The sequence below is a fragment of the Megascapheus bottae genome, chromosome 13 (genome assembly GCF_031878675.1).
Source record: "Megascapheus bottae isolate mThoBot1 chromosome 13, mThoBot2.hap1, whole genome shotgun sequence".
Classification (NCBI taxonomy): Eukaryota; Metazoa; Chordata; class Mammalia; order Rodentia; family Geomyidae; genus Megascapheus; species Megascapheus bottae.
The window spans coordinates 33,266,738-33,294,592 of record NC_143521.1 but is presented as its reverse complement, the minus strand read 5'-3'; the positions used below and the strand labels follow the sequence as shown (position 1 = coordinate 33,294,592).

Here is a 27,855-nt window from a genome sequence, read left to right as displayed (position 1 = left end):
TTCTCAAAAACCCATTTATGTTAGTGACAATAAATGAATTGTGATTTATGTTGGGTAGAAAGATCACAGAGAAGGGAATAGCCATAAATTGTGTTGGGAAAAGTGTTAATAAAGGAAACATCAACCTATTTACTATTTACTATTTCTATCCCAGTTACTATTTACTATTTACTGTCATTATTTCATGTGTGTGGACAGTTTAGATGTTTAACACAGTCCCTTATTTCCAGCCTTCACTACTTTGCAAGCAAGAAAGCTCCCTGGGACACACATACCACAGTTCTCTTCATCACTGTCGTCATCACAGTCAGCCTGGCCATCGCATCTTCTTGAAGCCAAAATGCATCGTCCTGAATGGCACTTGAAGTGACTAGGTGAACATTCTGTTCAAAACAACATAACACTCAATGGACAGAAACCCCCTGAGCCTTCACCAAACGAATCGGCTTCTGTGTGGGCTGTGGTGGGGCTGCTAATACTGCAGGTATTTCGCTTGGCGGAGGTAGGCTAAAACAGCTCAGTTTACTTGGCTTTCATCTGTGTGTTGAATAGCATTTTTTTCTCCTTCACCCCTGGCATCGTCCTTCCAGATCAACACTTTGTACTTTCTGGGTAACCTTCTTAATGGCCCACTTCACAGCTGACAGCGCCTGAAATATTGTGGAGCCCAGCATCCTAACCACCCCGCTGCTTTCAGTGTGCCCACAACATTTGCACATGCCATGATGAGTGATGGGCCCCAATTCTATCACGACACTTCATACGCCTATATTTCCAAGACCTCAGAATACTTTGCACTTGGCAGGACCCAGGCAGCATTCCCTTCAGGACCTTCGACATACACGTTACCTCCCCCAACCATCATCCCCTTTGTAAGCAAGATGCTTAAAATGGTGAACAGATCGAATGCCAAGCTCACGGGTAACTCATATTTAGCTCATATCATTTTTATCACTTAAAATTATTTATTTAAGAAATAACTGTGTAACAGAAGGACACCAGATGCCTTCAGTGTAATCCAAACCGAGATTCACTCACCTACACAGCCTGGTTGGCTCCTAAATAGAAAAAAAAAAAAAAAAAAAAATATATATATATATATATATATATATATATATAGAGAGAGAGAGAGAGAGAGAGAGAGAGAGAGAGAGAGGGAGAGAGGTGCTGTGTTTACCTACTGCAATGAAACTGAAAACTAACCTTCCACATCGGCATCAGGCATTAGGCAAGTTTGATTGTCTGAATTTTCCTCTGGAAATTGATTGCAATCTGTGTCTTCAGGCCATTGTAAGCCCACAATCCCAAGAACAGACTCACAGCGCTCTTTAGAGTGCTCGCACAGTGTTCTAAAAGGGCAAGAAAAACACAATGAGAGGGGCAGAAAGAGTTCCATTAGAGACATACATTAGGATAAGATATCAGTGATACAAATATGAATAAATGCATTGCTGTTATTTTAAATTGACTATTGATTGTTTATATTGGACAATACACTGGGATTCTCTTATTTCCCTCTTTTATTGTAAAATGGAAATAACAATATGGAACATGCTTACTCTAAGAACATGCTGTTCTTGTGAATATCTGTTTGGTGTTTGTCCACAAGCACCAACCCTAATGCTGTGTATCTCAATCCAACAGGAGACAGCATAAAAATCATAAGAATACACAAGTAGTTAGTAAATTGTAAGGGCTCAATAATGTTACTCTTTTTCATGTTAAGTGAAGTAAAACCAGACCCAAAGAAACATAGACTCCATGGTTATATCTTTAATATAACATATATCTTCAAATTTCATGTTAAGATGTGACAAAATAACTTTATATTGCTTCAGGAACTCATAAGCATATTTTTGTCATCATTTAACTTTTTAATAAGTAATAAAATTCATATTGATACTCACCGAAGATGAAAGGTTTATAAATCAAACTCAACCCAAAATTAAAGTTTCCCCCCAAAAGTTCACCAAAATGATGATGGAATAAACATCTCACAAGCAATCTTATCTTAATCATTTTAATGTGAAACTCACATCCTGAAATTATAAGTAATATCTGAATGTTAATTTATATTTACAGCAAGGAATGGTGCATTGGGAAAATTTTATGTGCATGTGAAAATAAAATCAAACACAAGATTCTGGCAGTACTATTAAAAGTAATCATTCACGATCACCACTAATCTTATTTAGCAAAATTAGACCGAGATTTACAAATAACTTTTCAGCACAACATAAATAGATCTTTTGCAGTAGCTTAAAAGGAATTCACAGAAACTTCCAGCATAAATTTTGTTCAAGTCAGTATCAAATGTTACTGTCTCCTTTTTCACATTTTTCCAGTTGTCTAGAATTTCATTGTTTCCGGTCCTGACTCTGTAGATGCCTCTACTTTGCTCTTCATTTGATAGTCGGCATTTCATTTATTATGCCTCTAGCTGTCCACTGCTTTCACTTAAAGCTATTTAAGTGACTTCTGATCCCAACATATGGTTTCTCTAGTCGCTACACATGTGAAGGCAAGCACAGCCACTCAGCACCTCTGATGGGAAAGATGGAAGACAACTTTGATCGGAGTAGCAACCACTTTTGGATGGCCACACTGAACAATCTCTGTCCATATCCTCTAGCATATGATGCAGAAGAGGGGGAAAAATATCACCCCTAAGCATCTGTGCTTTGTGCTATCCTCCTGGCTCTATGAGGCATCAAAGATCTTCCAACCCATTTCAAACACTATATTTATGAACATTTATTTCACTTACTCCTCCTAAAAATCCAACAACTGTTTGAATACTTACATCATCAGGTGAAGGAACAGAGGCTGAGAAAGACTAAGGAATTTGTCCTAATGTTACTAAAGCAGCCAGAGAAGATCTGGGGCTGGCAATTAGACAGTGAGGGTCACAGAATGGATGACCCCTAGGATCCACTTGTCATGCTCACCCTTACTTAGTTCATTCAGGCAGACAGAAAGACGTCAGTGATGTCTATCTCTGTCCATCCTGTGAGGCTGGCATGGAGGACTCCTGTCTCCGTGCAAAATATGCTCGAACTTTTAACTGCTACCAGAACACAGCACTTGGGATAATAGGAATGTTACCCAAGATAAAAGTTATTTGAAAACAATATGAGGGGTGGGGTGGGAGGGAAATGGAGACCAAAACATGAAAAAGGGTATCAATGTATGTGAAATAATGCGCCTTCTATCTGGTGAATATAATGTAACCCTTCTATTTATTACAGTAAAAATATATGAAAAATATATGCCTTCCTTCACTCACTTACATGTTGTTTTGTTTTGTTCTTGGTACTGAGCCAGGGCCTTACTTGAACATGCTAAATAGAAACGCTACCACTAAGCCATATCCCCTGCAACGTGTGTGTGTGTGTGTGTGTGTGTGTGTGTGTGTGTGTGTGTGTGTGTGATGAGGCTTGAACTCTGGGCCTGGGTGCTGTCCTTGAGCTCTTTTGCTCAAGGCTAGTGCTCTACCACTTTTAGCCACAGAGCCACTTCCCATTTTTAAGTGGTTAATTGAAGATAAGAGTCTCACAGGGACTTTTCTGTCCAGGGTGGCTTTGAACTATGATCCTCAGATCTCAATCTCCTGAATAACTAGGATTACAGGCATGAGCCACCAGTGCCCAACTAACTTAAAACACACACACACACACACACACACACACACACACACATGCACACTTCTTGATCCACCAAAATTCAACACATATGATTTTATTTGATCAAAACATGTGACCTGTCATCCATCAACGTAAGCGCACACCTTCCCTGTTTGGCATTCATTCAGGTATAAACACTTAGTCAAGTATTTGGCTTGTAACTCCAACTTCTTTTCCATTTACATATATTATTTGTTGTTTTATTTATTATTTTTTTCACACTCAAGTAACTCTTTGTTCCTTTGGTTGTCCATGAGATTGATTACAAATGCTTGTGAGAGACCCACCGTATTACCTGCAAGGGGGAATGCGTTGGCCTGTGTTCACATCACACTTTGGAACCAAAATGGTGCAAGCAAAAAACATGAGGTATTTGTAACAGTTGGTCTGAACAAGTGCAGGGAAGAGAGAAGATTCCCAGCTGATGGAAGTTTCCCTTTGAGTCTGGTGGCCAAGATAATTTGGGTAGCTCGTGTGGTTGTAGGGCAGATTCATGCAGAGTTCCAGGGTGATTGGTTCACATTGACCTGACAATAAAAAAAATAGAGATATAAATTGTCTTTTCCCTCCAATTGCCTAGAAAAAATAAACAACATCATACAAATTTAAAGTTTGTTTTACTCTTTGTCTTTAGCCACGACTAAAATGCAAGTGCTATATATCACTGTTTTGGGATTAACAAAAACGTGAGAAAGTTGACTAGTGAAGGACCTGGTGAGCTAAGACTCATTTCTGACACCATTTTTTCTCATTGGTTTCTTTGATTGAACTTATCTCAAAATGACTCTCTTCCATCACTCCTTTTATTCACTTCCAGTTGCCTACTTCTGATTAATTCCTCACTCCTAACACAGAATAGATCCTGTTATTTCACCATCATAAAAAAAAGCCAATGAATTTAATTAAATACTCACTTAGACAACTCCTGCCCATATACCTTGTTGCTGCTCGATAGATTGAAATTGAAGGCTACAGCTTTTTCAGGGCAAGAGGAGGCTGACATCTGTTGGAGACTTCTTGTTGATGTTTCACTTAGAAACCAGAGCTTCTCCTTCAATCACAGCCCAACTTCCCGCCTGTGGCCTTGCTATCAGTAAATCTTGGCTGAGTATAAATTCTGAGTAGCATCTTCCTATCTCAGCCTGCCGAGCAGCTAGGATTATAAGCGTGAGTCACAAGTGCCCAGAAATTTTCAAGGTTTTGAAAAATGAGACTTTTTCTTGATCTTAGAATCTGTATACCCAACAGAGTGCCAGACGGAAGGAAAGGAAAGAGGAGACGAATGATCCTAGACAATGAAAATGTAAAAGTGATGAAAAGGATCACCCTGACATTAAAAAGGTCTACAGTCTTGGCAGTGTGTGTGTGGGGGGGGGGGCAATGGCTGTGGGAAAGTGTGAACTGGCTAGGATAATGTGCATCGTGGTTTCAATTCTGTGACTCCCTTGTCCCCAATGTCACTTGTGGAAATTCTAATCTCTACCAGGGTCACTTGCATACAGGGAGGGGCTTCTGGGAATAAATAAGATTTCAGTGAAGTCTAGATTTAGATGAAGGAGTAATATCCTAACACAAAGAGATGAGACTAGACCCTCTGCACTGACTACTATGTGAAAATATGGCAAGAAGGCATTTGTCTACAAACAAGGAGCTAAGTCTTCACCCAGGAATTTGAATCTTAGACCACAGCCTCTCAAAACTAAGAAACACAAATGTTTGCTGTTTAAGGCACTTAGCTTATGGTAGTGTGGGCATGCGTGCATGCGTGTGTGTGTGTGTGTGTGTGTGTGTGTGTGTGTGCTGACATTGGGGCTTGAACTTGGCTTGAGCATTATGCCTCAGCATTTCACACCTGCATGGCTGCTGCTCTACCATTTGAGTCACAGCTCCACTTCCGTCCCTTTGGTGATGAATTGAAGATAAGAGTCTCACAGACTTTCCTGCCCAGGCTGGCATCAGATTGTTACCCTTAGCTCTCAGTCTCTTCAGTATCTAGAATTACAAGTGTGAGCCACTGGCACTTGGCAACGCTAAGGTATTTTTGTGATGGCACCCTGAACTTACTAAGACAATGGTATTGAGCAAAATGCTAGAAACACAAAGAATCAAGACGGAGCAGGGGTGCCTCAAGGACCCACTGAGAGTAGGGGAACCCCTTGAAGAGTAGAAAGCTTAGAGTAGGTTTGGTGAAGTGCAGTAGAGACTGCCTGTTTCCTGGGTGTTCGTAGTGCTAGTACCACATTCCAAGAGGTGAGACAGGTAATCAGAGAAGTGTCTTGGCAAAATTAGCCTAGGCAGACTGAAGATTCCATGCTTTATTAAGAGTGATGATTCTAATTAAATTTACTTGATAGAAAAGTGGTATGCATGCAAATAGATCATCAGTAAGGACTAGGGAATATTAAAATACCCTGCGACTATTTATCCACTGAAAGAAACCAAGGACTTCACAGAGACTATGTTCATAAGGAATATGACACTGGCCAGATGACAAACTTTACTGAAAAAGTGTAATTGTGCAACTGGACTCTCAACTTCCTAGGGAAGTGCTGAGAATTGGGCATAATCTCAAGAAGGAATGCATGGGCATATATGTATATCTGTGTGTAGACAGATATACATATATACATATATATATATGTATACACACATATAGATGGATAAAAGAGGAGCCAGAGAAGGATGGGGCTGGTTCAGTTTACTCTTGGATTTGCAAACGAGTCTTGAAGGCTGCATATTTGTGCCCTCGTATCCCGAGTTCATTTATAAATCCCAGCGCTCAGTGAGATACCATTTGAGATCCTGAGAGTAGAGCCTTCTTAAGTAGAGTTGACGACCTTGCAAATGGGAGCCCCAGGAACTCTCTCGCCCTCTTTCCATTGTGTGAAGACACAATGGGAAGTCAATTCCCTCTACCCCACTGGACAGTCCACATCAGAGTGTATGGGCCTCCTGATCTCATGTTGCCAGCCTCGAGAACTGTGAAAATCTGTGGCTGACAAAGGGAGACCTTCAGATGGTAAAAAAAAATTGTATCTTGGAAAAGATGAAAATAATATTAAACAAAAGAAGCAGTGCATAAGAAACAGAAATATAAATAGTACCTCACCTCCTTCATTCCTTTCACACCTCCCAGAGCTGATGGGAAGGCTTGGGGCTTCCTGAGTTTTTTCATTTCCCTGCCTACATGATACACACAGGCCTCTCCAGACTTAAACAGGGGTTTCTAGTTGCTTCTACCAAAGAATAATCAAACTATTATTATTCTTCAACTTGCTTTAGTTGCTTCGTTATTTATTCCTGACCATAAATCAGCAATGCATGTCTCCCTAGTATTTTAATATACTTATAATTTTTACAAAATTGGATCATTCACACGAAGTTTTTTCGTCTGTCATGGGACTTGAACTTTGGGCCTGGGTTCTATCCCTGAGCGCTACTGCTGAAGGCTAGCACTCTACCACTTGAGCCAAAGCACCACTTCCAGTTTTCTGGTGGTTAATTGGAGATAAGAGTCTCACGGACTTCCTGCCTGGACTGGCTGTGAACTGTCATCTTCAGATCTCAGACTCCTGAGTAGCTAGGATTTACAGGCGTGAGCCCACTGGTGCCTTGCTCACACTAATTTTTGATGCAGTCTTTTGTCCCCTTCCTTTTACTTCCTACCACCCCATCAGTGTTTAACTTGCTATTAGTATATTTCCTTTTGGCAAATAGGACATGCACAACTCTTCCATCTTTTGACATATGGAGAATGCATCACTTTTGACTTGTGATAAAATTTGAACTTCAATGAGTTTCAGAGCCAAGGGAGATCCAAAGCATTAAGTCATGCTCATACATTATTTTGCAGATGGTCATTGAGTATGGTAAGGCTGATTGGATTTTATGTTTTATTCCTTTATAATACATTCCTCAGAGTTTGCTGAACAAGTTAAGCTCTCAAGATACCTAAATCTGTGATATATGACAGCAGTAAATTTTGATGTGTTCTGCATGAGACGCACTCACGAGCCCGGCTTGCAATCGCCACTAGATGGCGCTGGCGTCACAAATGGGAGTATGCTCATAGAACAGCTTTCTGTACAAATTTCTGCAGTGACCACTACAGCGTCCTCAGTGCAGAGGAGGTTTAATAAACATCGATTCTAAAAAGAACTGATGAAGTATAAATAATATCTCACTTTTTAGTTTCTGAATTGGGAGTACAAACTCAAAGATGTTCATCCCTGTCATGAAGCAATATTCAAGATTGAATATTCACATATATTCAGTCATGGCCATTTTCATGCCAAGAGGTCACTTTCAGCACGCAGTTCCATCTAAAATATTCAAAGGTGTTTCTACGCCTCAGACACTAACTCCCATTTTATTATTATGTACAATTATCTAGTGAAGTATACCATGTGAACACCTTCATAACTTTATGATTATAATCAATACCTGTGACAACACTGAAATTAGACAGAGACCCAGAAACTTCTCCATGTACTTCTACCTCAATCTTCTCCTTGCTAACTAATACACTTAACTTTCTTGCTGTCACTTTCTTGCTTTTCTTTAATGTCCTATGACAAAAGTAGGAACTACCACCTAACTCTTATAGTTCAGGTTTACCTATTTTTTTTTAAAAAAAAGCAACTTGTTTTAATTTTTAAGTCTTAAAAATCTCTATATTGCTCTCTCAACCTTATTATTTTTCTTTATGATTTCACTAGCAAAAAACTCAAGGACCCGACCTCTAGAGGGTAGCAGAGTTTGGATTTTGCTGGGTGTACACCCTGGATAGTTTAACATGCCCTCATATACTCTATTTCCAGAATTGGGAGGACTGACAAGGCTTTATGCCTTCGGCAGGATGATAGACCACTCTCATTTTTGTTTGCTTTATTAAAAGCAACATTGTGTCTAATTTATTTCTTTTTCTGATGTCAGTAGCTGCAGACCCTTCATCCTTAGGCCCATTGATTTATTGTGTCACTCATTAATAATATTCAAATTAAAGACAGTCGTTTTCTTTTCACTTACTCATTGAGCATGCTTTCATAGAGGTATTTCCTCTCATCTATTATAGTCTGTCCTCCCAAAGACTGAAGGTTTTCATCTTAGATTCAACCAAGGTTAAACCTTAGCCTGTTTTGTTTTTTTTTTTTTTTTTTGCCACATCCTCTGTACATTTTGTTCCCTCCAACTGGAGCTTTCAAAAAGGGAGACCAGGAAGCTATAGATCTGTTGAAAGTTATTCTGAGCAAAAACAGTCATTTGTGTCTCTGATTGGCTGTTGAATAAGAGCCTTGGAGTGTGGAGCAAACACAATGTGTGAGTAGACACAAAGAAACAAGGACGGATAGAACACTGTGGTCAACATCACTGTGGTTGACATGTCCTAGGGGCCTGACATCCACCCCATGACTCACACAGCCATGAAAAGCAGGGAGACAGAGGTAGAGAGAGTTTTGACCCAGAATGGCTTTTTCTGCTGGATTTCCCAGATGCCTGGACTACACACTAAGGGAGCGTTATAGACTAGTTCCTCTCTACCAGAGAGAGACAAATAGCACCCTTGCTCCTAATGTAAAGATATGTCTGCATATTACTTTCCCATAGGTCACAGAGGTGTCTATGACGCTGAGCTAAAATGGGGCTGAAAGCTGTTCCATGCAAGGATTCTGATCCTTCAAAGCCTACAGGTACATTGTCTCATCAAATATGTGATCTCTGGGTTTTTGTTTGCTTTTCATTGTAAGCAATTCTGATCATCTAAAGTAAGCCACAGACCCTGGAAAATGTACACAGGAACATAAAACTTCTGTCACATCCATTTTCAGAGGAATCACCTATTCCTGTAGCCTAGTGAGAAATCGGCCACTAGAGCAGTCTTAGTAAACATTTTACTACACCTTGGTAGCACTACACCTGGATCCCACCCACTGTATATTTGGGGATCCCTGAAAAGTTGTGTGGTCTTTCATGCGATCATGGGAACCAGCTTCTATCTCTCTGTATGTGATGTTCTTGTGTTACTATATTACTCTGCCAGTAAGAAGACATGGCCCCAGATAAGGCCCCTCAAACTTGGACCAGAACCATGAGCAAATATAAAGTTCTTACCTTACCTATGGTTATGTACAGCTAGCCTCAGAGAACTGGACTGATATGTAGAGGAGCTGTCCCAAATACGAGAACTACAGGAGGTCCAATATTGCACTGGCAGCCAAACAGTTCATTAGTGGCCATGCTAAGCAAACTCCTGTCACTTGGAGACTGAAATGGCTGTTTCCCTCCAACTCCTTCTCAACTCACTTTTTATGTTAAACTCAGCCAAGGCTCCCTAGTGGTAACAGGGCCAATGAAAACTGCAGCAAAAAGCCAAAGCCTTGAGTCCTTCGCCCTATCAGCCTTGTGGCTTTCAATGACGGGCCTTGGCTGAGAGAGTGTCTGGGAAGACATAATTTCCTCTTGCCAAATGAGACCTGACCAGCCAACTTCTGGCCTTCTAGCCCCGAGCTTACGATGAGGCAAAAGATTAATAACCCAAAGTGGAAGAAGTAAGGAAAACATGAGCCTGGGTGTAAGGTATTGTTTCTGGACATCCGCCTTTGGGGACTTTCTGATTCATGGTAAACTTCCCATGAGTCTGTTCGGTATTCTTTCCTTCTGCCCAGTCTATCTCCCCCCAAATTATCCCTTCGAAAAATTTAGAGAGAGCCACCTGCTCCTACCATTTGGAGCCATTACACTGTCACCTAAACAAATGAACACAGTGGTTCCAAAACCATTTGAGGCCACCAAAGTTTGGGAAAGGTGAAAATAAATCCATTCAAAGAACAGCCTGCCAACATTTTCTGTAGCTAACTCCTACTAACTTCTTGGATAAACTTTCCATTTTTGGAAGCTGTGCTTGAAAAGGGAAGAAAGATAACATCTGCCTGGGGATGGAGCCAAAAAGATAATCTATGGGAGCTGCTGTGGATTTGAAAGTGCTGGTAATGACATGAGCATGTGGATTTATGGCCCATTCCCTATGACACATTTGTTTTTGATAGAAGCTAATTAAGACCATTTTGCTTCTCTTCTGCTACCACATGCAACCTTTCAGAATGAAGAAAGCAAATAGATGTACTTTTTTTGGAAGGCATGCCAGACTTCAGAGGTTCAATGTTCCTGTGGAGGGAAAGAGGGAAAGGACTGAATGTCCTTGTGTCACAGGGTCTCATTTGCCAGCTGTTGTACTTACTACAGTTGCTCAGAATGTTGTCCGGGTCACACAGGGAGCTGCCACCACAGGAATCCAGGCACGAACCATCCAGGCATCTTTGGTCTCCTTCTTGGCATGGAGGTGGACCTATGGAGGGGAAAGGCACCGTGGCTTTCATCACTCATAAATTTCTCAGCCATGATTTGAAGGATTGAGAATGTCTAGGGGAACTGAGGAATGATATAACTTTTATTTCCTTCCAACTTTTCCAAAACTCCTGAACCCATGTGGAATAGGTGCTTTCTGGATTCATTTTCCTGGCAACTAAATTCAGTCCAACTACTCGAAAAAGCACTCAGGAGGAATGAAAGAAGTGAACAAACAACACACACACACACACACACACACACACACAACAGGTGGATGTTTCTTTGAGTGTGGAAAATAATACTCTCATTTTCCTTTGGTACCTACACTTATCACAAAATATAAAACACATGCCATTTGAAGGACAGAGTATAATACAAATAGATTGACATTTTGGATGCCAAAATGATATGTTTGAAAGCCTCCTTCAGTGTCAATTCTCCCCGCTGAGGAAGGAAATACACTTCTCTATAATGAAGAGTACGTCAACACTGGCACAAGACTGATATTCTACCAAAGTGGGCATGTTTTGCAGCTGTTGTCCATATTTTTAGTCTGTTCTTGTAAAGTGTCATCAGGATGGTTGTGATGACCTGAGAACAGGTCTCTCCCTTCCAAGTAAGTGCCAGCAATCGTTGCCCTAATGGTCTTTCCTTAGGGATGTGGAGAAGGAATCTCACACAGCACCTTTCAGTATAAATAGAGGTGTGGGTTTATCTGCAACCCCCTTATCTAGAACTCTAGGATACTGCTTGTTATCCTGTGATCCTTTTCAGTTCCAATCCGCCAGTGTGAATGTTGTGTACTGTATTTCACCTCGAAGAAAAGAAATGTCACTATTTTTGTTTCAAATCGGGAGGATCCATGAACTCTTTTCTCAAGGTGACCCCGAATTATTTTCATAAATGTAAGCTCTCTCATAACTTTTATAAGGTGTCATACATTCATGAATTATAATCAGTTATAATCAATTCAAATTAATACAGTGCCTGCTATGTGTAAGTCTATGTGGAAGCAAAAAGGGCCTGACATCCTCTAGGCAGTAGCTCCTATTTTGAACAAAACCCAACAATGAACTATAATTATGACTTTCTTCAACAGTAGAAAGGGAGAAACTTCACAAAGTTCTAGACTGATGGGAAACACTGTAATAAGAAGGAAAGAAGATAGTAGAAAAATCACACACACACACACACACACACACACACACACACACTCACACACACAGAGGCCAGGATCAGCTAGATATCAGTGGCTATGCCTATAATCCCAGTTATTTCAAAGGCTGAGATCAAGTGGATAGCGGTTTGATGTAGCCTCAGGAAAAGTTCACTATACTCCTTATCAACAGGAAAAATGTTTAAAAAGCTTGGCACAGTAATGTGCTCCTGTGGAAACATAAATAGGAGGATCGTGGTCCAGACTAGCCTGAGAATAAAGCAAGATTCTATTTTTAAAACAGCCAGAGTGAAAAAAGTATGGGCAGGGGGCTAGAAGAGTGGCTCAAGGGATTGAACACCTATCTAGTAAATATGGAACTCGAACTCCAGTTCATTCAAAAGAAAAAGAAAAAAATAAGCCTAAAGTGCAGTTACTGGAAGATCTATCAATCAATCAATCACAGAGAAGGGTGAAGAAGATGAGATAGGTAAACAGAGGCAGAGCCTAAAAGGTTTTAGAAGCCTAAGCCTTCATGGGGTCCAACCCTGGTCACAGAGGCCTTCCTCAGCTTGCTTAAAATGCCTTGTTTCTGCCTCCCTCAAAACGTTTAGCCAAGCAGTACTTATAGACCTGATACACATTTTTTTAAAGCCCTCTTCCTCTTTGTTAACTTATTCTTTGTGCCCGGGTTCCATTACCTCTCCCTCAAAAGCTTGGTCTGACTTCCTTTGCTGAGACATGCGAAGCTTCTATAATGTCCAAAATTCCCTTTTGTAATCTATGTCACTCCCCAGTTAGATACTGACTTGCCTTATCTCACAAATCTTCATCCCTGCCAGGCCTAGCTCCCAGAGATGTGCCATTTCCATCTGTTTTGTTTTCATTAAATTCCCAATAAATAACTCCATATTGAGCACTATAGTCCATCTCTTAAGTTGAAGTCATAAGAATAAAGTTACTCCTTTTTCACTTCTCCACATTTTCAATGACTTCTGTTACATTTCATACATATCAGAAAATGATCTAGACAGCCTCCTGTTTCATGGGAAGGATTCCACAGTTACTTGGAGTTTGTAGAGAATTACACGGAAAGTAGAATTTGATCTAAAGGGAATTTCTTGGTTGACATGCTCTCAAATACTCAAACCTAGCAAAGGATTTCCTTTTGAATTTCAGAAGTGATAAAAAAAAAAGAAGAAAGCTCTCCTTACATGTTATTTCCTGATATTAAATAAATAGTCTGTGATTTATTGCGAATTTATGTCTTGGAGGCTGAAAGTCTTGGATGCTTTTTTTGAGTCTTGGATGCTATCTTAATAATCAATATTGTATATGAGAAAATATTTATCTACAGGTGACTAGTCTCATTGGCTTATTCTATAACCCAATGAATACTTGAACATCACCTCCTATATAATAGTGGATGACATTTAATGACATTCTAACTAGGTGTTATGCCTGGAGTCGTGCTTAGCAACACTGAAACTAGGAGGAAGAAGGCTGAAGTGTCTTGTTTAAAATCTTCCAGATGGTAAGCAGTAAAGTCAGAGCATGAAGCTAGGCACTGGGCTTCATACCTATATTCTTTTTTTTTTTTGCCAATCTTGGTACTTGAACTCAGGGCCTGAGCACTGTCCTTGGGCTTTCTCAAGGCTAGAGGTCTACCACTTGAGCCACAACACAACTTCTGCCTTTTTGTATGTATGTAATACCTAGGAATTGAACCCGCGTCTTCATGCATGCTAGGCAACCACTCTACCACTAGGCCAAACTTCTGGCCCACACCTATATTCTTAACCATGAGACTATGCTGAGAAGGGGTACACCGAGGCAGTGATGTTTGAATTTGGAGTTATTCCTGCCAGGCTCAAACCAAGTGGTTTCCACATATACTAAAGATTAAAGCAATGAGTGTGGAACCTTCTCCAATATCTATCAACACATTCAAACACCAACTTAGTTGATTTACTTCTGCTTTTTAGGGTTAATACATGGCTATCACACTTCTTATAATGCATATTTAAGCTTATTGCCTGGTAATGTGAGGCATTAAACCATCTCTCTGAATGTAGTTATTTTAAGAAGCCATTACATTCAATTTCAGAAGCCAATTTCCTCTAATTGGAATTGAATCTCATTTAATTGGGAACTATGCGCTAAACTTTTTCTTGGTCATGACTTTCCCCATCAACCAGTTCACTGAATTCGTCCATGTTGCTTCACTTCCACTTGCAAGATAGGAATGCTTTTTTGTTGTTGCTGTTGTTGTTTTTGCCAGTCCTGGGCTTGAGCTCAGGGCCTGAGCACTGTCCTTGGACTTTCTCAAGGCTAGAGCTCTACCACTTGAGCCTCAGCACCACTTCCGGCTTTTTTCTATGTATGTGGTACCAAGGAATCGAACCCGGGTCTTCGTGCATGCTAGGCAAGCACTTTAACCACTAGGCCAAACTCCTGGCCCAGGAATGCTTTTTTTTAAATCTGAATAAGTCTTTCTACAGAATTATGCAAATTGGGCTTTCCATAGAGTTGATTATACTTCAATTATGTCATTTGTAACTACTTACATACAACAACATGGGTACTTGCAAGGAATGTGGACGGGAGAGGGGGTAGATGAATGAAGCAGGGAGGAGGGGAGAATGAAATCAAGAATGCGTTCATGGGCTGGGAGTTTGGCCTAGTGGTATAGTGCTTGCCTAGCATGCATGAAGTCCTGAGTTCGATTCCTGGGTATCACATACATAGAAAAAAGCCAGAAGTGGTGCTGTGGCTCAAGTGGTAGAGCTCTACCCTTGAGAAAACCCAAGGACAGTGCTCAGGCCCTGAGCTGAAGCTCAGGACTGGCAAAAAAAAAAAGAAAAAGAAAAAGAAAAGAATGCATCCTACCAAGACATGTGAAAGGGTATCAATATATATGAATGAATGCACCTTCTATCTGGAAAATATCATGTAACCCTTTATTAATTACAATAAAAAATATTTAAAAAAAAGAATGCATCCTGTAAACCACAGAACTTAGGAAATAAGGGAAGGGGGTAAAGGGGAATGAAATGTTGAAAGGAAGACATACATAGATCAAGATGTACTGTGTATATAATCTGCTTTGTAAAATGACTTTAAAAAGCCCCAACCCTCAATACTTATGCTAAGAAGAGTGTGGGAAGGGGTGGCTTGGAGAGGTGATGTTGATCAAGACGCATGTATTCAGAAACTACTTCCTTGAATGGCAATTCCTTTGTACAATTCTTAAATGTCATAAAAATATCCAAAAAGAACAAAAGACAGAAAATGTTTCTGGGCTAAGTGGCCACTGTAGTAGGAAATCTGGAATCATTTCCATGGAACGGGTCCTTCACTTCAGCCCTGCTGACTTCTGGGTGTTGGCTTCACTGGGAAGGCCGGGCAGGAAGGAAATGGGCAGGGTCTGGGGACACACTCACTGGTGCTGCAGCCCTCCTCGTCGCTCCCATCTTTGCAGTCTTCATCCCCATCACACTGGAAGGAGCTGGGGATACACTGTCCATTTCTGCATTCCACCAGGCCCTGACTGTGACAGGCTAGGAAAAGCCAGAACAATATTTACCTTAGTTATTTATCCTTCTTCCAATCAGGCATGAAGTGACCTGCGTACATGAATGCTTGTATCATTGCTTTCTTTTGTTTTTGTAATTCCGCAAGGGCTTGAACAGAGCATTTTCTTCTAGAACTTTCCCTTCTTTCCAAGACGACTTACTAAAATTAAGATTATCTTAACAACAAGGTGACTGTGGTGATAGGAATGACATGACTGGTAATTCAAACTATAATTCATGTAGGGTTTATTATATGGAAAAGGTACATTGTGTGTATGATCTGAAATCCTCCTACAACTCTGTTAAATAGATAATACAATCCTTGTCCTAAAGATGAGGAAACTGGGGTAGGGCCAGGATATGAAGGCTAGTTTGTCCAAGCTGAAATAGTTCTATATTATTTGAGCCAATATCTAATCTCATCTCATCTAATCAGCAATGAAATTCATGTATCAAAGAACTCACGGAGTGACTAACACACAGTAAGCACTTTCCTTCAAGCTCACTGTGACATAGATATTTGAAGGAGATAGTCTGGCAGCCACTAACTCTCTGATTTATGAAATTGTTTAAAATTTCTCTCTGCCTGCCTTCTTTTTATGCATCAGAAACCCATGTCCCTCAGGGTTCCCAGTGGCTCATGCCTGAAATCTTAACTACTCAGAAGGCTGAGGTCTGAGGATGAAGGTTCAAATAAAAGTGGAGACATGGGAAAGACAGATACTGTGTTTGTGAAACTTTCCATATAACGTTTCTATTGGGAAAACCTTAACTGATAGCCACATTTTAAATTTTGCCTCAAATGATAAGCCCACTTAGTTGGCCAAGTTAGTTGGCTGATAATTTACAGCTGTGGGTTCTACAACCACAGATTCAACCAAGCACAGACCAAAAAATATTCAAGGAGGCTGGGAGTGTGACTTAGTGGTAGAGTGCTTGTCTAATAGGCAGGAAGCCCTGGGTTCTATTCCTCTGTACAACATAAACAGAAAAACCAAGAAGTGGTGCTGTGGCTCAAGTGGTAGAGCACTAGCCTTGAGAAAGCCCAAGGACAATGCCCAGGCCTGAGTTCAAGGCCCAGGACTGGCATCAAAAAAAAAAAAAAAAAAAAGAAGGAAAAAGATGTTCAGAGTACATAAAGTGAGAAGGGTAAACAAATGCAGTCATTATGTTCACGGTAGGTTATGTAAAATTTGAATCACATAACTTGAGGGTAGAAATGGGAGGAGGAAGGAGAAAGGTGGGGGAGAACAATGGAAGGGGTGTCACAACTCCAGATGCCTTGTATTCATAACCTGACATATAGAATTGTAATTTCTTTGTATAATCACTTAATACTTTAAAAATGTTCAGAGAAAATAATGTTTTAACTAAATAGCTATTCTTTTAAATTATCCCCTACTTAAAGTAGGGAACCTTTTTAGCCTAAGGGCCAATAAGAGATTTATAGCATCCATTTGTGCCATAAAATTATTGATACTGGTAGACAGGTCACAGGAAGCTGACTTCATGTGTCAGAAACTTCATGTGTCTGTTCCAGCAGGCAATATGTGATATAGTAGGCTTTACCACATCAGATGTTCGCACCCACCAATTCTCTATAACAATTATTTTCAATACTGTTTGGCATCATAAGTAACCTAGAGATTATTTTAAATATGTGGAAGGATATTATATGTACATCTGTTATATGAAAAATGTACATATGCTATATGCAAATACATTATATATTATATGCAAATGAACTTGTCATTTATATATAAACATAGGCATATTCATATATGCATATATATAAACCTCAAGCATCCTCTCACTTAGGTACCCACCCAGGATCTTAGAATGCCCAGCAGATTTCAGAGAAATGTTTCTACTTTTACTAAATTTAAAAAAATGTTTAACTTAAACATTTTAAATGAAAAAATGTTTAATTTAAATATGCATGAAATATATCAAAGTACTTCGAATCAATCATACTCACTTGAATAGTTAACTGGCACTATTTAATAATTCTTACTCTTTCTTATTAAGTATAATATATTCCCTAGGAGGTAAAAGCAGAAGTGGTTCATGGTCGTTCACACTTGCTTCTGGTTTGGTATCATATAAGCAGCAACAAAATTTCCACTCACTCAGAAACACAATAAGCTGAACAGTAATAAATATCACATACTTTCAGTATAGTAAGAACATTACAGACTCTCTTCTCCCTGGAAATTCTCCCCATAGTCTCCCACCAATGTCTCTTAAGGAGGAGTTTAGCTGTTCATACATAGTCTGCAAGAAAAATAAATAAAAGAAAAGATACCCTGGTCTCTGGGAAGATCATTACTTTTGACAAAGTCACAGACATAAAAAGATATGAATGGTGAGTGTAAAAGCAGACACACCCTCCGCCAGACCAGTCAAATTAAGCTTGGAGTTCGGGGAAAAGACAAGTGTCATGGACACTGCATGCTGACTTGTCCCACCGCTGGATCACGGGTGATCACCTTCCTGTTTGCTGGCTGTTTAGATAATGAACGGTTCGTTGAGCATAGTTCTCAAACTCGAGTCCAGTCTAGACCAAAAAACAAAACAAAATGAAGAACGAAAATTGCAAACTGAGAACCCTCAGGACACTCACAGCAATTGACCTCATCAGACTTGTCCACACAGTCGTGGTCACCGTCGCACACCCAGTCAACCGTGATGCAGCGTCCGTCCCCACAGCGGTGTTCGTTCGTGGGATGACAGTCTGGAGAAAAGGGGAAAATGATTATGATGGTGATGATGATGAGATGAAATGGCCCCCTAAACAGAACTGTCATGCTTCCAGTTCTAGAGGAAAAGATCAACACCCATCGTCCCAGTACTGTAATATCATTTCTGTGATGTAACATGCCACTTATCAACAAGCACGAGCCCACTGCCTGCACCATCATGGGAAACTTTCACTCAGGGACTAACTATTCTGTGTCTCTCTCCTAGGGCCTCAACTTGGCTCTCATTAGGCTGCCTTGCTTTTTCTCAGGGGGTGGAGAGGGGAGTGTCATTTTCTGCACTGATTCAAATAAGTAGGACAGTGGTTTTGCATTTCACCATGAAGATAGTTGACAATGGATTTGTGTTACGTTGTGTTTCTGAGAATTGTGACTTAGTTGTGCGGGAGATAGGAAAAGGTAGCACCTCCTATCCTCTACCTTGATGCCAAGTCTAGGTTTTCAGTAGGATTATGCCAACATATAACTGATATTTAAAATCAAGAATGGATAAGCAATACAAAGTATCATCCATTTCTTGATTCTTTCTGTCCTGGCTTTCAGCTCTGTCCCAGTCACTATATTCCTGCAGGGAAAGAAGAAAGGAAAAATGAAGTGTTAAAGTTTCCTCATACAAAAAGGCAGATCCATAGGCTGCCTTGATAGAGAAATGCAAAAAGCCCTTTAAAAGATGTAAATGGATTCACAAATAGCAGATTCAATCAAGAACCATGACTCTTTATGAGCAGAGCTGCTGTCATCGACTGCAAACAGACCACGGAGCTTAGAGGGCATTTTTGGAGCAATAATGATATCCCCAGCCATCTTGAGAACACAGATTTGTTTGCCCTCTCAGAGTCCTGACACTGAGTGACAATAAGATTCCTTTTCACACATTGACTGTACCTTGGTTTCTTTTCACTAACCTATGAAGCTACAAAGCTAACCTCAGGACTGGATGTTTCTGCATTTCCTCAGTTATCTCACTGCAAAAAAGGAGGACATGTGTGCTGGGTGAGCTCAAAAACCTCTTGAAATGATAGAGTCAATGATTTATTGAATTTTACAATTCTCTTATCTCTTGTTCAAGCTTAATCCCAGAAGAGAATTCAGGTCCATCTATAGTCTTTCACAGGATGCTTTGCACATCCTCATACTGTTCCATATTTCTGAAATATTGAAACTACCAGATATCTCAGGATGAAGCTATTTCTGACCCTCACCACTTCAAGACTTCCCTTGGACCATACTTTCAAGCTCTAGCAACATCTCTTTTCATAGTCTCTAGTGCTAGGCTCAAACTAACACCCTTTTCCCAGTGTCCATCCTCATCCCGATTTATCTTTTTGTTTCTGTGGCAACATTTCTATGGTCAGTCAATAATATAGCTCCAAATATTACTAAACTAGGTTATCAACCGAAAAGATTAGTAGGTAAGGGTAATTCTTTGCTAGTTCATGAGATGGTATTGGCAGTTGAACATGATTCTTTAAGAGACAGGCTCATCCTTTTGAATATAAGAGGTCAGCATTTATTTGTTTATAAAAGTTCATCTTCCTGACCCTAGGCTTAGCTCGTGTGCAAGGAGTCCCTGTAGTGTTTGAGAATCAAATTCAGGAGGGATGTTTGGTTTATAACACTTTGCAACGTATCTATTGGCAAAGTGTTGCTTAAGGCTTCAGAATCTCACAATCCGCTGGCTCCAGAGAGAGGGGGAAACAGAACACAGAACCAGAGAAAGAAAACTCAGCACAAGTTTTACTCCTCTTTCCACTCCTCTGCTAATGTGACTCTTCATGTAAGTTGCGCATTGAAGCAGTACCTCAGCAAACTTCTTCCTTCTGAAGAATAAGAGACCCTTACCTTCTGAACGTTTACCTGCTAATCATATTCACCAAGAGGGAGCTACAAGATCTTGGTTCTGAATTCCTTTGTTGGTTAACAAGTATCTCCCTTGGAACAATGCTGCTACTACTCACCACAGTTCTCCTCGTCGCTCAAGTCTCCACAGTCATCATATCCATCACACACAAGGCTGGCGTTGAGGCACTTGCCCGTGTGGCAGTGGAACTTGTCTTCGCTGCAGTCTGCAAGGAGGAGAAGCTTCTGGTGAATCACCAGAGCAGTGCTGCAGTTACTGTGGGGTCTTATTTCACAAAAATCTGTGATGGTAACCAAGTCCGTACCTATTGTTTTATAGGAAAGGTGACCCTGTCACCAAAACATCCAATGACTTGTTCAAGGTCACTAAACAGGTCACTGCAGAACAGAAGGTAGGATACCCTGCTCCCAAGCCTCACACTTTGATGGCTTTTCTGGAAGTTCTTATTTGCCTTTTGCTTTAGGTTATCTGAAAGCTTCAGGATAGTCAAAGATGAGAAGAGACATTCTTGGTGCACTACAGCCCCTAGTGAAGTTCATGTGTGCACGGAGCAACAACTTTAATGGAAAGTAATTCTTACCTAGAAGTCTATGTTAGTGCCATGATAAGCATGAAGATAATGGAGAAATAAGCCATCTGGATTGTAAAGTTACCATTCTCTTTTTTCACTACTTAAGATACTTGAGTGTTTCAAATAATAGTATTCAAACAAACAAATACTATCCTAAGGTTCTGGTGTCAAGAATCAATGCTACAGATACCGAGAAGTGAGTTATATGGTAGAAATGGTTTCTAGATTTAAGGAGAACATAAAGTTTTGTTCTCACATAGCCTGGAACCCCTGTCCTGATTCTGACATCTTCTAGCTATGGGACTTCTAATGTATTGATTCAACTCTAAGAGTTTCTGAGCTGACTTATGAAATTGGGATAAATCATCCATCACTAGGGTTTGAAATAATAACATACGTGTGAGATTCCAAGGCAATCCAATGAATAGAATATTTTTCTATCGACCTATGGTGTTGAGACGATTTGACAGCAAGTGAGAAAAATGAATTCAGTTATTCACTTCAAATGAAGCTAAAAAGTTAACTCAACCTACATAATTAAATTAAATGTAGACATGCAAAACACAAAGCTTCTAGAAGAAAATGGAGGGTAAAAGTTTTTGCAACTTTGGGTTAGGCAAAGAATTCTTAGATAGGATTCCTAAAGTACAAGCAATTCAAAATATATCATTAAGAAAATGAAAAAGCAAGCCCTGTAGTACAAAAATAGCTATAAATTATATATTGAAGAATATATATATATATATCAAGGGTGTATATAGAGCTATAACTATCCTAAGATGATATCCCAATTACTAGTGGGCAAAAGAACTGATAGAAAGTCTATGTACTCTAGTGTTGAGCTAAAGAGCTCAAGGGATAGTGAACCAGGCCCTGAGTTCAAGCCCCATGATTAACTAAAAAAAAAGGCCATTAAAGAAAGCCTATGTCAAAGACACACAAATGGCTAATAAACAGATGAAAACATACTCCACATCATTAGGCATTTAACAAAGGCAAAATTCAACCATTATTGAACACTATCATACATACTATAAATGGTTATAATTTCTTTTCCAATCCTGGGGCTTGAACTCAGGGCCTGAGCACTGCCCTTGGGCTTTCTCAAAGCTAGCACTCTGCCATTTGAGCCACAGTACCACTTCCAGCCTTTTCTATATTTGTGGTAGCAAGGCATCAAACCCCAGTCTTTGTGCATGCTGGGCAAGCACTCTACCACTAGGCCAAACTCCCAGCCCCAGTGGCTATAATTTTTTAAAAAGACAATAAAGGCGGTAGCAAGGACTATGAGAAACTGAAACTCATATTTATGCCTAATAGGAGAATAGTTTCATGGTGCCACTGTGGAAGACAGCTTGCCAACTTCTTAGAGTGGCATTTATAGTCTCATGTAGAAGTAACTCATGAATTCTGCTCTTGAGAGCCCGTTTAAGTGGAATGAAGTATATAACGTCACAAAGACCTGTTTCTGAATGCTCATAGCAACATCACTCATAATCATCCAAAACTGGAAGAAATCCAAATGCCCACAAAATGATGAATGGACAGCCAAGTTAATATACTCATACAATGGAGCACTGTCTAGCAATTACAAAAACTAAATTACTGATGTATAAGAGGATATTACTGAATCTCCAAAAATATTAGTTGAAGTGAAGGATTATAGACTTTCTATTATATGAAGTGAAAGACTCATGCCACATGAAACATGACATGCTATAGGATTCATTTATAAAATTCTTGGGCAAAGAAGTACATTTATAGAGACAGAGTACAGAAGAGTACTGATGGAATCTGCAGGGGTGAAGAGTAAAAACTGACAGAATGGGTGGGAGGGAAATTTGGAAGGAGATAAACATGTTTTATCACTGGATTGATACACTTTTTATGCAACTTTATAGTTTTTTTTTTCAAAAGGTCATTAAGCTGATGGTTATCTTTACTGTATTTAAATAAAGTATCAAAATAGTTGGGTAAACTCTCTCCACTCCACTTTAATATAGTATTAGGATTTCCAGCCAGAGCAATAAGGCAAGAAGCAAGCATAAAAGGGATCCAAATAGGGAAAGAGGAAGTGAAACTCTACCTCTTTGCAGATGACATGATTCTGAATTTAAAGATATAGATTCCATGGGGCTGGGAGTTCGGCCTAGTGGTAGAGTGCTTGCCTAGCATGCACAAAGACCCAGGTTCGATTCCTCGGTACCACAATACATAGAAAAAGCTGGAAGTGGTGCTGAGGCTCAAGTGGTAGATTTCTAGCCTTGAGAAAGTCCAAGAACAATGCTCAGGCCCTGAATTCAAGCCCAGGATAGGCAAAAAAAAAAAATATATATATATAGACTCCACTCCCAAGTTGCTTGAGCTGATTCAAAACTTTGGCAACATAGCAGGGTATAAAATTAACCCTCAAAAAGCAACTGCTTTCCTGTATGCCAACAACAAGAGGATGGAGGCAGAAATCAGGAAATCAACTCCTTTTGCAATAGCCTCAAAGAAAATAAAGTACCTAGGAATTAACTTAAGAATGTAAAGGACCTTTATGATGAAAACTTTAAAAACCTGAAAAAGGAAATAAAAGCAGAACTGAGGAAGTGGAAAAACCTCCTATGCTCCTGGATTGGAAGAATTAATATTGAGAAAATGGCAATCCTGCCAAGAGCTATCTACAAATTCAATGCAATACCCATCAATATCACAATGTCATTCTTTAATGAAATAGAGGAAGCAATCAAAAAATCATATGGAATAATAAAAGACCTCGTATAGCATAAACAATCCTTAGCAGAAAGAACAGTGCTGGAGGAATATTAATACCAAACTTCAGACTCTATTACAGAGTTATAGTAACCAAAACAACTTGATACTGGCACAAGAACAGACCCAAAAGACCAATGAAATAGAAATGAAGACCCAGAAATCAACTCACAGACCTATGGCCACCTAATCTTTTGATAAGGGAGCCAAAAAATAGGATGTAAGAAAGACAGCCTCTTCAACAAATGGTGCTCACAGAATTGGTTAAGCACCTACAGAAAACTAAAGTTGGATCCTTCCATGTCACCCTGAACCAGAAATCATTCCAAATGGATCAAAGACCTTAAGGTAAAAGCAGATACCCTGAAAATTTTACAAGAAGGAATAGGAGATATGCTAGGTCTCCTTGGCACAGGTCAAAACTTTCTTAATAAAGACCCAGAAACACAACAAATTAAACAAAGTTTGGACAAATGGGACTGCATTAAACTGAAGAGCTTCTGTATGGCAAAGGACATAGCTAGCAAGTTAAACAGAAAGCCCACAGAGTGGAAGAAGATCTTCACTAGTCATATAACAGACAAAGGCCTCATATCTAAAATATATCTACAGCTAAAAAAAACTGAATCCCTCCAAAACAAATCTTCAAAGAAACAACCATCCCATTAAAAGATGGGTTAAAGGCTTAAAAGAGATTTCTTTGAAGAGGAAATAAGAATGGCCTATAAACACATGAAGAAATGCTCAACATCTCTGGCCATAAAAGAAATGCAACTCAAAATAACTTTGATTTCCACCTCACTCCAGTTAGAAAGGCCATGATCGAGAAATCTAATAACAACAGATGTTGGCAGGAAATATCACTACTACACTGTAGGTGGGAGTGTAAACTCATTTAACCACTATGGAAAGCAGTATGGCAGTTCCTCTGAAGACTAAACATACAGCTCCCCTATGACCCAGCATTTCCACTACTTGGCATTTACCCAAATATCCAGAAACAAGGACATACTAAAGCTAATGGCACAACCATGTTCATTGCATCATTATTTACCATAGCTAAGATATGGAACCAACCCAGATTAATGGATCCAGAAGATGTGGTACTTACACACAATGGAATTCTATGCTGTCATCAGAAAGAATAACATTGCCCCATTTATAAGGAAATGGAAAGACTTGGGGGAAAAATCATCTTAAGTGAAGTAAGCCAGACCCAAAGAAGCATAGGCTCAATGGTTTCTCTCATTTATGATAATTAGTAAACATGTAGGAATTTCCTAGCAGAGCATTACAATAACTCAAAACCTATGTACCTAAGACTAAATTAAACGAACTCTAGCATATGGAAACAAGAGCTTTATCTTGTGTGATTTGTGTTCTTAATGGACTGTTATTTCTCTTCTCTTTTCTTGCCCTTTGGTTAATCTCATCTTGTTACTGTGTCTGACTGGTGTCTTACCTGGTATATTGCATATACATTTATCTGTTTATTTGAAATAGGAAAGGGAAGAGAGGAAAACAAGATGATTGGGAGGATGTAGGGGAAGAGAAATGGGGACAAAAACATGAGAAGGGGTATCAATGTGTGAGAAGTAATGTACCTACTACCTGATGAATGTAACTGTAACCTCTCTATACATTAGCCCAACACTAAAATTAAAAAAAAATAGTTGTGTAAGACTGGAGAGGGACCATAGAGATGGGCAGAATTTCAGTGCAGTGGGTATCATGAAATGTTTAATGCATGGGAACATGGCTTAAAAGAAGGTCCAGGAGTTTGGCCTAGTGGTAGAGTGCTTGCCTAGCATGCACGAAGACTCGGGTTTGATTTCTCAGTACCACATACACAGAAAAAAGCCAGAAGAGGTGCTGAGGCTCAAGTGGTAGAACTCTAGCCTGAGAAAGTCTAAGTACAGTGCTCAGGCCCTGAGCTCAATCCCAGGAGTGACAACAAAAAAGCAGCAGCAGAGGAGGAGGAGGAGGAGGAGGAGGAGGAGGAGGAGGAGGAGGAGGAGGAGGAGGAGGAGGAGGAGGAGGAGGAGGAGGAGGAGGAGAAGCATAGCAAGAACTAAGGCAATAGCAAGTTAAGAAATGCAGGCACCTTGATCAATCAGCTAAGTTGGCTGATGAGAATTAGGAGTTATCAATACTCCAGTCTCCTGAGTTCTAGCTGATTGTTTATTGTCCTATGTCTCATACAACTGGCACCTTACGACCACAAACATCCCAAACGGAATGACAAGTCACACCAAATCTGTCCCACCTATTACCCAACCTCTTTTAAGCTCTATAGACCAGGACAGGAGGGTGACTCTAGCTACAGCAACCTCTTACGTGTTTTATGAAGAACTTAGAGAGCTCCAAGCACTAAGAAATTAATAATTATTTAATAGAATTAATAATTATTCTGACTTGATCATTATACACTGTATATTCATATTGAATTACCACACTATATTTTATGAATTCACACAAGTAGGTCAATTTTTAAATCTCATCTAATTAGTGTCCATTTCCAAAAAGAATTCTTTTTTAAAGCATTATTAACATAAATTTTTACATCATATTTCAAATGACGTATTTAACAAACAAGTATTCAAGAAGGGAATCTCTATATACAATCACTGGCACTTAGATTTTAGAACATAATCAAAATTAGGCTGAGGGTTTGTATATCATAGATACATATTAATCCATGTAACAAAACATTATGTCTAGGGGCCGGGAGTTTGGCCTAATGGTAGAGTGCTTGCCTAGCATGCACAAAGATCCGGGTTCGATTCCTCGGTACCACATACATAGCAAAAAGCTGGAAGTGGTGCTGAGGCTCAAGTGGTAGAGCTTTAGCCTTGAGAAAGTCCAAGGACAGTGCTCAGGCCCTGATCCCAAGCCCAGGACTGGCAGAAAAGAAAAAAAATAAAATAAAATAAAACATTATGTGTATAGAGTCATAGGTTTTTATGTCTATGTAGTTGTGTTTATATTTCCAGTACCATGCCCATAGCATTGGGTAGGCAAATATTGAGTCCTTGCTCTTGTACTGTTTGGATCTAATAGCCACATATTAAGGATACCGTGCGCCTTTTGTTCCTTTAGTCTTGACTTGCCTCACTCTACATGATTCACTCTAGATTCATCCACTTCCCTTCAAATGCCATTATTTTATCTTGTCTGTTGGCTATGTACAATTACATTGTGTGTGTGTGTGTATATATATATACACATATATATATATCACCTTTTCTGTATCCATTCATCTGCAGAATTCTTCTAATATATCCACTACCTGATGAAGATAGCTGTAACTCCTCAATGAAATATGCCCCGACAATAAAATACAATAAAAAATACTCATCTTTAAAATTTTTAGAGTCTCATCATTTTAGAAAATGATGTGCCTTAGAGGTCAAAGTGCAAAAATCATGTATGTGCACTCTTATATATGTTCACTCCTATATAGAACTTGATAAGTACTTTTTTTCTCACTATTCACAGTTGTAGAAATTTTCCAATGAGGATGGGTGTCAGAAGGAAAATCAAGAACTAAGAAAAGGGCTTAAGCCATTCCTTTGTTAAATCCAATTTCCTTCTCATCAGCAGAGGGCGCTCTCTCCCCACCCTGCACCCTATTTAGAATGGCATGCATGATCACTGGGTTCAGAAAGGTTAAATACTAATTTTCATTTCCACTGGACAGATTTAAAGAATGTGTACATTGAGGAATATACATTTCCTTGCAAATGTTTTAAGAAGCTTTTTTTTTTTAAAAAAAGTGTGTCTTATTTTCATCTAAATTACACCGTGGGAAGTTTGAATCCAGATAGTATAATCAGAAATAGCCAGAGACATAAGGTTTTTCAATCTGACCATCAATGCAAAAGTACATTTCCCAAGAAGGCAGAGAAATGCAAAAGTTTGGAACAATGAGTTAATTTCTTTTTAAACAGAGAAGTTTCCCTTTTTTCTTTCTTTCTTTCTTTCTTTCTTTCTTTCTTTCTTTCTTTCCTCTCTCTCTTTCTCTCTCTCTTTCTATTATGGAATCAAACATTCCTTTCAGAATCTGATTAACCTGAGAATACACCAAAATTTTCCCAAAGTTTCTGGGACTTTTGTGAGGTCCATTGTGGACTGGTGGTAATTCAT

General features: G+C 39.5%; 1 protein-coding gene across 1 annotated transcript in view; it reads right to left on the bottom strand.

Annotated features, from left to right (window-relative positions):
* The window catches only part of Corin (corin, serine peptidase), a 195,736-nt gene that overhangs the window by 40,346 nt on the left and 127,535 nt on the right, over positions 1 to 27,855 (bottom strand). Inside the window, exons 7-13 of the mRNA XM_090344076.1 lie at positions 20,479 to 20,586; positions 18,385 to 18,495; positions 15,630 to 15,746; positions 10,921 to 11,028; positions 3,979 to 4,210; positions 1,204 to 1,349; positions 276 to 383 (exon numbers count right to left, since the gene is read on the bottom strand). Coding sequence (XP_090200202.1) covers positions 276 to 383; positions 1,204 to 1,349; positions 3,979 to 4,210; positions 10,921 to 11,028; positions 15,630 to 15,746; positions 18,385 to 18,495; positions 20,479 to 20,586 — 930 coding nt within the window. The remainder of the gene's footprint in view (positions 1 to 275; positions 384 to 1,203; positions 1,350 to 3,978; positions 4,211 to 10,920; positions 11,029 to 15,629; positions 15,747 to 18,384; positions 18,496 to 20,478; positions 20,587 to 27,855) is intronic.